At 42.7% G+C, this 12,116-nt stretch overlaps 1 protein-coding gene across 1 annotated transcript; it reads left to right on the forward strand.

Annotated features, from left to right (window-relative positions):
• Positions 1-5,565: 5,565 nt before the first annotated feature.
• Positions 5,566-11,149, forward strand: LOC140999282 (C-type mannose receptor 2-like). The gene is made up of 5 exons (XM_073469607.1): positions 5,566-5,882; positions 6,964-7,183; positions 9,111-9,452; positions 9,791-9,868; positions 11,100-11,149. The coding sequence occupies exons 1-5, from the start codon at positions 5,676-5,678 to the stop codon at positions 11,147-11,149; spliced, it is 897 nt and encodes a 298-aa protein (XP_073325708.1). The 5' UTR covers positions 5,566-5,675.
• The last annotated feature ends 967 nt before the right edge of the window (positions 11,150-12,116 follow it).

Genomic DNA, 12,116 nt, shown 5'->3' on the forward strand with positions numbered 1-12,116 from the left:
TTGTTCTGCTGAGTTTTCCCTCGGGGGATCAACAAAGTCTGATTTTATTTGAATTTGTTCTGTTTGTGTATAAAATTAGAAAGGTCCAACATGATTTACCTCCTTCAACATTTGTTCCAACACGGCAGGGTCGTTGAGATCCAGAGAGGAGTCCTTTCTCTCCAGACGCACTTTGATCACTTGCCTTGTAGTCGTAGGGACTGTGAAAAAATATGTTCATATAAATATTGACTCATCAGTCTGAACAATGACAGGGAACATGTGGCTCTGTCCTCCATCTGTGGCATCTGTTTGCTAACTTTACAGATACTTTCATGTCAATGATAAACATCAGGAGTGTTTACATTTTATTTTCTGCACATAACTTTATGTTTTGTGTTGTTTCTGTTACATTATCATTGAGGACATTTGATGCTAAATTATACCAAAATCTGAAAATAAATACAAGTTGAATCAAAAGTTAACACTGGTAGGCTGTAGCAAACGAACGGTCTCTTCCGGCCACAGGGAACGTCCCTCCATTTTCCATCTCTGCCCAAGTCTGCTTCCACACAATCCTCCATGTTACCATGGTTATCAGGTTGACCTTGATCCCAATACCTAAATGAGGAGTTACGTCCATCCGACCACTTCCAGGAGTCTCTGAAAAGGCCGATCCAGAAGTGTTCTTCTCTGGGTACCAACTCCTTTATGGAGGACAGGCACTGCCACAATCAAAAACAAATAAATTAATAAATAAATGGCTCAATAAATAAATTATTATCCCATTAAATGCACCAAAAATAATATTAAAATTAAACGTAGGCATTAATTACTTTATTAAATCTGACATTTGCTTTTGTAGTCTTAAACAGTCTTGTATTTTTAAATGTCTTTATTTGTATTTTCAGTCTTTATTACTGTATTTCCACAAACTTGTTACCTCCACCGAGAGTTATGTTTTTAAATAACCTGTTCGTTGGTTGGTCTGTTGGTTTGTCAGCAGGATTACACAAAAACTACAGAACTGATTTCCACCAAACTTGGATGGAGGACGGGTCTCTGCTCAGAATAGACCCCAGTAACTTTAATTTATCTTTAAATTCATTGAATTTCTCAGCGAATAACGAATCAATCAGGAGCATTTTGTTGGCTGGTACCTCTGAGTGAGCACAATCTGATGTGAATAAAAGGGACTGTCGGGCTTTGGCGGAGGTCCTCTGGAAACTCTGCAATAAAAGGTAATATTTTGTTAGGTTTAAAAACAGATGTCTTACATAAAGACTGCATAAAGAAAATATATGGCCGAGGTTCATCTTTCCTCTTTATTTTGATGGTGTCAACTGTACATCCACAGATGAACAGTGTATTAATTGTAGCTTTAGTTTTTACTCACTAATAATAGGGATACATGACATTAATTATATTATTTAGAATATTTCTTTACTTTGCAGTCTGTCTGCATGCACAAACACTGCTGGTAACATTTGTGAACACAGACCACACTACAGTTTAATACATCAAAATTAATATCAAAACACCCCTCAGCCTTACTTATATGACTGGGCAGGGTCCAGTTAACTCACTTCTAGCATAACTGTAGGTATTTCACAGACTTAGATGGACAAATATTAAAATGACGTGCAAAACAGCTGATAATAACAAACGAGTGACGTTAGCATAACGTTACAACAGCTGTTTAGCTACAACACTGCAACTTTACCTGCAAACAAAATAGCATTGTTAGCATTGGCTATGTTCTGAAGTTAACAGCTAACTACGTTCCTGGCAGGTCAACAGATTTAAACAGTGTTAGGTTGGAGACGTTTGGTGGATAAGGTGAACAAAAAACAAGTTTGACTTACCGGTACTTCATGACGACTGCAGTCCAGCTGCTCAGTCTCCGTCTCAACACGGTGTGTTTACTTTGAAAATCCCGGTGATTATCTCTCTCAGTTGTGGGAAAGTGGCGGAAATATCACTGTATAACAGTTATGAATTATCTAAATTATTTAGGCTTTTTGTTGTTAGGTTGTATCTATTTCATTTCGCTCTCCTTAAACTGACAGCTGCGGCCAACACGCTTCAAAACGCACAACTTTTACTTTGAAGGCCGTTTCCACCACTCGACTTCCTTTTTCAATGTTCATTGTACAAGTTGGATAAAGAAACAAGCTGCGTTACACGTCTTACACAATGAAATAGGAAATACCCCCAAAATGTGATGTTTCATTATACAACGTAAACAATGCAGATTCATTATACTTCATGCACGGACCCGTTTTAGGTCACTTCCGTTGTGGCTTTTGTATTTGTGTTGTGGCTTTTGTATTCGTGTTGTGGCTTTTGTATTCGTGTTGTGGCTTTTGTATTCGTGTTGTGGCTTTTGTATTCGTGTTGTGACTTTTGTATTCGTGTTGTGACTTTTGTATTTGTGTTGTGGCTTTTGTATTCGTGTTGTGACTTTTGTATTTGTGTTGTGACTTTTGTATTTGTGTTGTGACTTTTGTATTCGTGTTGTGGCTTTTGTATTTGTGTTGTGACTTTTGTATTCGTGTTGTGGCTTTTGTATTCGTGTTGTGGCTTTTGTATTCGTGTTGTGACTTTTGTATTTGTGTTGTGGCTTTTGTATTTGGCCTGACACCTCTGGGCCACCGTAGAAACGAGAGGAGAGTTACTTTTCAAAATAAAACAGGAAATTCACGAGACAGAAAACCCCAGGACAAGACCCCCCTCACTGTGGTGTGACAGTGAGCTGTTTGTTCAGAACTTTTCTTTATCTTTGTAGGTATTAAAGAAGGTTAATGAGGCTTAATTAGTAACCAGAAGAAAGATATTTTCTGCACGACTCGACGAGCGCTTATTTGCCGATCAGGCTCCTCAGTCTCTTACTGTTTACACTGTGCTGAATAGGTTGTTAAGTCAAGAACCAGGAGCCTTTGTTCAAAAACATCCCAGCAGGAAGTTCACGAGCATTACATAAACATCGTGTAAAGTCACTAAAATACGCCCAGCTGCAGCAGTGAAGGGATGAACACATACATGCATCAATAATTACAGTCCAGTAACATAATACAGTGTGAATTATTCTGAAATGGATCATTCTGCATAATAATTGTATTTACTTGTGGGACTGTTCAAACTCAGCGTCCGGCTAGTTCGTCAAACAATACAAACACAGCTGAGCAAACATGACGATGCACTTACATTGAGGCGTTTGCCTGTCTTTCACCGTTAGAAAGCTCAGATTCTCATGATTCTATTCGTGCAAACCATTTCAACATAAGACCACATCAGGACGGTACAACAAACAAACAAACAAACAAACAAACAAACTAGCATGTACACAGTTTTGTCAACTCATCAATAAAGTGTCTGTGTGTTTCAGAAGTGCATCAAACTCCAACAAAACTGTTTTCTCTTATTCTAAAATGTCCACTGGATCCATTTCAGTAACATATTCAGTCCAACACAGAATTTCATCATTAAATGTTGACAAAACAGCAAAAAACTGAGATCACGGATGCTTTTATCTGTAAAAAGAGACTCCTCATTTCACAGCAGACTCCATCATCCCTCTACACCAGAGATCCTGAGCTGGCCGCCGTTTGATTGACAGCTCATTCGAGCAGATAGGAGCTTCTGTGCCCGCCCTAGAGCCGATTACAGCCAATGAGTGAATGTGTAGACCAGTGACCCACTCTCTCGTCTTCCTCCTCTCTCCTGAGCCACTTACACACCAGCCTCCGGATGATTGGCGCATCATGTAGCCAATGAGATTTCAGATCCAGTAATAATATAGTTTATATCAGCTTTGACAGCCCTAAACTAGCTGTATGTGCTCTTTGAATAGTCTGTTTTTCCACCTCAGCTCTTGTCTTTGACTATTTCATCAGCACAAAGTTAGTGTAAATAAGGAAATACAGAACAGGAATGAGTTGCTGCTTCTGTTAGTCTCAGACAGTTGGGTTGGGTTAGTAAGTGCAAATATTTTGAGGAAACAAGATATCCAGAATAGACGACAATTTGTCACTTAGAGTTCAGCAGTGTGATGGGGGGGGAAAAGCTGTTATAGAGCCTTGTGGTCCTGCACCGAATCTTGCAGAACCTCTTTCCAGAGGCCAGCAAGGAAAACAGTCCATGGTGAGGGTGGGAGGAGTCTGTGATAATATTCCCAGCTCAGGACATGCAGCACTTGGGAGCAATGTCCTGAATGGAGGGGAGAGAAGTCCCAATGATCTTCTCCGCTGTCCTCATCACTCTCCTCACATTCCTCTAGTCAGAGGCTTTGCAGCTTCCACACCACATGGAGATGCAGCTGGTCAGGATGCTCTCTATGGTGCTCCTGTAGAAGGTAGTGAGGATGGGCGGGGGCAGGAGGACTCTCTTCATCCTTCGCAGGAAGTGCAGACGCTGCTGTGCCTTCTTGACCAGTGTTGCAGTGTTCACAGACCAGGTGAGGTTGTCTGTGATGTGCACCCCCAGGAACTTGGTGCTGCTGACCACCTCCACAGCCGAGTTGTTGATGAGAAGTGGAGCGTGGCTGGGCTGCTTCTTCCTGAAGACGACAATTATCTCTTTGGTTTTGTCCACGTTCAGGATCAAGTTGTTTTTGCTACACCAGCCCACCAGCTGCTCCACCTCCTCCCTGTAAGCCAGGTCGTGGTCATCCCTGATGAGGCCCACCACTGTTGTGTCGTCCGCAAACTTCACAATGTGGTTGGTGGTAGCCCTTGGGACGCAGTCGTGAGTCATCGGGGGAGTGAACAGCAGGGGGCTCAGGACACAGCCTTGAGGGGAGCCTGTGTTGAGGGTGATGACACTGGAGGTATTCTGACCGACCCGCACTGACTGTGGTCTCTCAGTGAGGAAGTCCAGCAGCCAGTTGCACAGGGGGGTGCTGAAGCCCAGGGGTTCCAGTTTGTCTACCAGATGCTGTGGAATGATGGTATTAAACGCTGAACTGAAGTCCAGGAACAGCATCCGAACATGAGTGTTTTTCTCCTCCAGGTGTGCAAGGCTCAAGTGAAGAGCGGTGGAGATGGCATCCTCAGTGGAGCGGTTTGGCCGCTAGGCAAACTGGAAGGGGTCAAATGTGGCAGGGAGACTGGAGGTGATGTGCTCCTTTACCAGCCTTCGAAGCAGTGCGATGGGCCGGTAGTCATTGAGTGATGAGATTTGAGGTTTCTTTGGCACTGGGATGATGGAGGCAGTTTTGAAACATAATGGGACTTTGGCTTGATCCAGTGAGGTGTTAAAAATGTCTGTTAGGACACAAGCCAGCTGATCTGCACATTCCCTGAGCACCCGCCCAGGTAAGTTGTTACTGGGACGTCCCAGAGAACCACTGGTGTAATATATAACTATGTATTGTATTGTATTTCGGGTTGTCATGTGTCTTTAGACAAAAATCTTCATCTGAATAACAATTAAATGTACTGCAGTAAAAGTCTGATATTACAGTGAAATGTAATGGAGTATAAATATAAAGTTACATAAACAGAAATACTCCAAATTGTCCTTAAAGTGTCATCAGACACCCCCAACCCTGTCACTAGTTTAAGTACAGTACTTAAGTAAATGACTTTGTTACATTCCACAGCTGATTTTACTGACAGAGACAACGACACACCTGAATACACTGAAATGCAACGTGACAAAGTCCAGATGATTCATAGAAGTCATGTTTCACCCAAATGTCACCAGTATGCATGTCTGTCACTACAGGGCTGAGTGCTGTCTCATCACATGTCCCTCGTCAGCACCATTTTGTTTCTGACCTGAAGACCATGACTGAAGCTCAGAGGTACTGCAGAGAGAAATACACTGACCTGGCAACTATAGACAACATGGAGGACGTGAGGATCCTGATCGACACCGTAGATAAAAGCAAAGTGTCCAATGTGAGTTCACTGATGTCTTTCTTTAGTCTCAAAGCCATTTTTGACAAACATGTAAATGACACGCAGGTTGAAGTTTTGCACTTCCACATTGGTGTAAAGTCAGTAGATACATTTTGAAGTAACATTTTGAGGTACTGTACTTGTACTTGGGTATTTCCATTTAATGCCACTCTGTACTTCTACTCCACTACTTCTCAGAAGGACATTGTAAGCAGCACTTTAATCTGGTGTCTGATTAAGGTGCAGCTTGAATCTAAACTACTCCTACCTCTACCTCTAGAAAATGCCTCATATTTATTTGTTTACAATATGAAATGTACTCATAGACTATATGTCTACATATGTCTATATATGTATACAACGCTCTTTCCAAAGAAGTTGGGACGTTGTGTAAAATACAAATTAAACAGAATCGGGGAATGTGATAATCTGCTGATCCTTTTTGACATAAACTCAATTTAAAACAGTACAAAGACAATTTATTTATTTCATGTTCAACTTCACTGATTTGTGTAAATATATGTCTATTCTGAAGCGACGCGTTTCAAACAAATTGTGACGGGGCAACAAAAGCCTGAAAGTTGTTGTGTTGGAAGCTTCCACAGGTAAACAGGTTCATCGGTAACAGGTGATCGTATCATAATCGGGTATGAAAGGGGCGTCCTCCAAAGGCTCAGTCGTTCACAAGCAAGGATGGGGCGAGGTCGTCAAACACATGATTGTATAAATGATTTTACTACATGAGCTCAGGAGCAGCAGGACTGAAGTCAGTTCTTTGCAAATGTTTGCATTGTGTCTTTATTCTACACAGCGTCCCAACTCTTTTAGAATCGGTCTGTGAAGTGTTTTTAATATAAAACTCCCTCGTTGTGTTTCACCAGACTGAGTGTTCCTGTTGAGCTGCAGTGGATGGAAACAAAAGGAGGGAATGTTGTATTAGAAAGCCTGTCACTTTGGAGGATATGAACTGGATCTGTGTCACTCAGACTGCTGAAGCCTCAGATTAACTTTTGAGTGTATATTGTGTTGCCGTGTAATAAATGTGAGGCTAAAGAAAGATATATTAAAATATTGCTTTCAGGAGGTCTGGATTGGGCTGTATGATGACGTGAACAGCTGGAGGTGGTCACTGTCACACACCAGTTTCTACAAAGACGGGGAGACTGAGTTCAGACAGTGGGGGACTGGACAACCAAACAACTATAAAAGTATAGAGCACTGCACAGTGATGTATGATGGTGGACGATGGCATGACTACCCTTGTGAAAATCGCGTTCGGGCGGTCTGCATGGATGTCAGAGGTGAGAATATTCAGTGAAGTTTAAAACACACCAGTTCAGGTTCTTGAGCTCTTGTAGTGTCTGAGTGTTTCTTTTACCTCCTGAGCTCTGAGTGACAGGACAGGATGGGACAGGATCAAATGCTTTCCTTTAAGTATATTTGGGAAGGAGACAATGTAGAGGTCTCATGTTCAGGATAACAACACATTAATTCTGTAGTGTGCTTCAGAGAATAGCTGAAGGAAGAGGCCCACACCAAGGACTGAGGAATTCAGAGGTTCAGTGTATACATTTCCATCTAAGGATAGGAAGAGGTTCAGGGTTGATTTAATGTACACATTTCCATTTAAGTATATAGAGACTAACATCAACATAGTCACGCACACACCTCCATGCACACATATTCCCTTGAGAGAGAGATGTTATGCAGACCCATCCTTTTCTAATAGGATAGATGGGCCCTCAGTTCCCCAAAAAGGAAACAATTAGAGAAACAGGCGGGCCTGAGCGAATAGACTCTAAAAAGACACACACACCAGAGAACGGGGGTGATTTTGGTTGATCTCCTAAGACTGATGGTCAGAGAGGAGTTCTGATAGAGCAGAGGGCAAAGTATTTTGGGCATCACTTTGCCAAGATTTGAGAATACCAGGGAGTGCACACTCTGGTTCGGACGCTGGCTTGAAATCTGTTTCAATAAAGATTGCTCTGTCAAATCCACCCAGCCTTGCCTCCGCAGAATCTCTTATCAACATACTACACGCCGACACCTTTCGAGGACGACAGCCCATACACTTCACTCTCCCTCATTATTTGGGCCGATACAGGATCAGTCAGTCAAACTTTATTTACAGCACCTTCCATCAAAGTTAGTACAATTCAAAGAGCTTTACAGACGACTTACAAGCCAATAAGGCAGCAATTAATATTGATGATTTGACAGCGATGCAGATGAGAATGAGAAAAAGAAGCTTGTCAGTGATGAATGACTTGTTTGGGTGGAGCAGATAGAAGAGCATTGTAATAGTCCATCCTGCTGGATTTAAAAACATGCTGCAGTCTCTGAGTCACTCAGACGGAGACGTGGCCGCAATTTAGCTGTTTCAGATAATAAAAGGCAGATCTGGCTCCACACCCCACATGAAAGCAACTGAGTACATGTACTCTATTACTACGCTACTTTATTTACTGTGTAACTTTATAACTCCACTGGATCTCAGAGGGAAAATGATGTATTCTTGAATTGACTTCATTTACTCAACAGCTGTAGTTACTTGTTACTGTTCAGATTAATATAAACATTAAAAAACATAGGAGAAGCTTATAAAATACAACACATTGTTATATATTGAACTAGTTCCCAACCTTCTTGTTTCTTTGTGCTGGTGACCTCTGACACAAAGCTCTGTCTACTGGAGCTTCTTGTCATGTTTCACATGTTCATGTGTTGTTAGTTCCACCAAAGAAACATTTCCCCACTAAACTTCTCACATGGTGAAGTCCAAAGAAGTCAGATGATCCAATGTTTTATGTGAAAGCAAATATTGGAGGAAAGTTAAAGAAAAGAAAAACTGAAGACAGATTTGTGCATCAGAACTTTTTTCTTTTCTTTCCTCTCCCATCAACCATCTGACGAGCCCTCAGATGTATCTGGTGACCCTTCAGAGGGGCCCGTATGTTTGTGTTTCAGAAATCTGAGAAAATATTCACATGTAGAAAAAATAATGTGTGAATCTATTAGATGTAGATTTTAAGGATGTGATTATTAATGGGGAGAGACTGAAGAAATACTCAGTAACATTTATTAAGTCTGTCATGTCTTCCATTTTTATTTTACAAAGTCATTAATTCAGTGGATTTATAATGCTGTGAATACTGCCACAGACACGGCATGGATGGTAAACTGTATGTTATAGTACCTCTGCACAGCACTGTGCTCTGTTTTCAGGGCTGAAGGTGACGTTTGTCCTCATCGAGACTCTCATGACCTGGACTGAGGCCCAGAGCTACTGCAGAGATCACCACACAGACCTGGCCAGTGTGAGGAACACAGCAGAGAACCAGAAGGTAAAGGACTTGGTACCTTCAGGACAACTAGCCTGGATCGGCCTTTTCAGAGACTCCTGGAAGTGGTCGGATGGAAGTAACTCCTCATTTAGGTACTGGGATCAAACTGAACCTAATAACGCTGGTGGGATAGAGGCTTGTGTGATAGCACACTTGGGCAGAGATGGAAAATGGTTTGACGTTCCCTGTGACCTGAAGAAACCGTTCGTTTGCTACAGCCTACGTGAGTGTTAACTCTTTATTCAACTTGTATTTATATTTGGATTTTGGTTTAATTTAGCATCAAATGTCCTCATTGATAATGTAACAGAAACAACACAAAACATAAAGTTATGGACAGAAAATAAAATGTAAACACTCCTGATGTTTATCATTGACATGAAATTATCTGTAAAGTTAGCAAACAGATGCCACAGATGGAGGACAGAGCCACATGTTCCCTGTCACTGTTCAGACTGATGAGTCAATATTTATATGAACAGATGTTTTGTAGTTGTAGAATGACACAATGGACTTAATGCAGTGGTGTAACAGTATGAACGACTGTGTGTTTGAATACAGCTGCAGTTCAGACAACAAGCAGCAGCAGCACCACATCCAGCACGCCACCAACCTCCAGCACCACGCAGCCTGACGCCGGTGAGTTCTGTTAATTCTATGTTACTGTGGGCATTGTCTACATTACATACATAATGAGATATTTTACTTCAGCTGCAGTCATAAATCCAACTCCTAATCTTGCCTCGGGCACCAAAATGGCGAGAGCCGGCCCTGAGGGCAAGAGCATTAAATCACAGACAGTTTGTTGCACTTTTGGAGGAAAATGAGACTGAACATGGTGACATAGTCTACCACACAGCTGTCAGGTGGCTCAGCCTGGGCAAAGTGCTTAAAAGAGTATGGGATCTGAGAGAAGAGATTCAAGAGTTCTGTGTGAGCGAAGGGAATGACATCCCACAGCTTTCAGATTTTTAAAATGAGAGAAAATTAATATTGAGCCGAATTAAGTTTCAAATTATTGTTGGTTCGGCCCTCCAGCACAGCTCGGGTTTGTCATGTGGCCCCTTGGAATAATTATTTGCCCACCCCTGCTCTAAGGTTAAAGGGGACTGGTTTGGTGTAAATAACAACTATATTAATACAGGGGTCTACCAAGCCCAGGGGGCCAGAGGTCTAGAGGGGCCAGGAGCCCCAAAACGGTCCTTGTGCATCTGTGCCCAGGGGGACAGTAGTTCATAATCCGTCACTGTATTAATACAGTTTATAATGTAACATTATAGTTTGACATTTGTGTCAATAATTGTCAAGCACAGGTGACTCCGCAGTGGTGGGAGGGGGGCCCCAAATCAAATTCTGCTTAGGGCCCCCAAAAGGCTTGGGCCGGCTCTGATCAAACTCCACCTCCATCTCACCTTGTATTTTACAACACAGGTGTTTTCTTCACAGTAGTGCAAAGAGTGAGAGGAAGTTTGATGACGTGACACTCAATGATGTTTTATGCAACGTGCAAACCACATGAGACACATTTTCTTACAACAAGGAAATAAATTACAATCATTTTCCTTCTTTTTGGACCCTGTGTACACTTCCTGTCTCTCCCTCACCCAGGTTGTGTCTTGCCTGTGGTTTTTTTGCTGTTGGTTGTTTTTCTGCTGATCCTCTACATATACTGTAGAGAAGTTCAGTAAAACCTATCATTAAGAAATGGAAGGAATATGGCACATGTGTAAATCTGCCTTAACTTAGAGGAATGCCCCCACTGAAGTACTTGTGAACGTACCGTATCAGGTACAAACAGGCTGTTGGTGGGACAGGAACCAGGATCTGGAGTGATGTGCTGAGCCTCCCTCACAAGTGTTCTATCTCCCAGGTGGCTGCCCCAACAATCTGGGAAGAAGGCACGATGGGTTCAGGGTCTGAGGGTGACGAATCCGGGGAGTAGATCCAGTATAGGGCATCAGGCTTGCCATTTCAGGGGGCCGGGGTGGTAGGAGAGGGTATAGTTGAATCAGCTCAAGTAGAGGGACCAGCGGGCAGATAGGAGGGGTTCTTGTGGTCAATCCATACAATAAAGGGCTGTTGGGAATCCTCCAGCCAGTGACGCCACTCTTGGAGGGCCAACACCACTGCAGCAGCTCTCTATTACCAACGTCATAAATCCTCTCTGACGGAGAGAGGTGCCGTAAGAAGAAGGCACAGGAATGGAGTACTTGGAAAGTGACGTCGCGTTGGGAGAGGACCGCACCTACCCCAGAATCAGAGGTGTCAACCTCAACCACGAACTGCAACCTGGGATCTGGGTGCTTGAGTACTGGGGCATTAGTGAACTGTCTCTCGAGCCTAAGAAAGGCTGACTCAGCCTTGGGGAACCAAATGAAGGGGCTACAGCCACTCTGCTGTAGTGGGTGGAATGATAGAGCAATCTTTAGTGAAACAGATTTCAAGCCTGCGTCCGAACCAGTGTGGCCACACCCGGTGATCCCAATATCTGGCAAAGTTCTGCCTAAGGCTTTGCCCTCTGCTCTACCAGAAATCCTCTCGAGCCTTCGATCTAGGAAATCTTCAAAGAACCACCTAACTTTGTCTGCCTGTGCGGGCCTTTTTAAAGTCCATTCACCCGCACCTACTTACTTCTTCTAATTGGTCACTTTGGTGGATTGAGGGTCCATCTATCCAATAGGTGAAAGAGGAGTTGATCTGCCTCCGATCCCTCTGGAATAGCTCATCTTCTGTAAGTTACCTAAGTCTGCTGATGTCACTTCTTGGGCTGGCAACTAAAGTTGACCTGATTGTCTCTCTGTCCTTAAATGGAAATGTATACGTTAAGCCAGCTCCAAACAATGGCGTGAGAAAGGAACTCAGTTTAGTATCATGTAAGGGCCTCATC

This window comes from Pagrus major, chromosome 7, assembly GCF_040436345.1.
Source record: "Pagrus major chromosome 7, Pma_NU_1.0".
NCBI lineage: Eukaryota > Metazoa > Chordata > Actinopteri > Spariformes > Sparidae > Pagrus > Pagrus major.

Excerpts from the sequence above, each read along its gene's own strand:
- LOC140999282 (XM_073469607.1), top strand. The coding sequence starts at position 5,676 with ATGTCACCAGTATGCATGTCTGTCACTACAGGGCTGAGTGCTGTCTCA. Across the intron at positions 5,883-6,963 it reads ATAAAAGCAAAGTGTCCAAT|GAGGTCTGGATTGGGCTGTA; the intron begins GTGAGTTCACTG and ends TATTGCTTTCAG. Across the intron at positions 9,453-9,790 it reads GTTCGTTTGCTACAGCCTAC|CTGCAGTTCAGACAACAAGC; the intron begins GTGAGTGTTAAC and ends GTTTGAATACAG.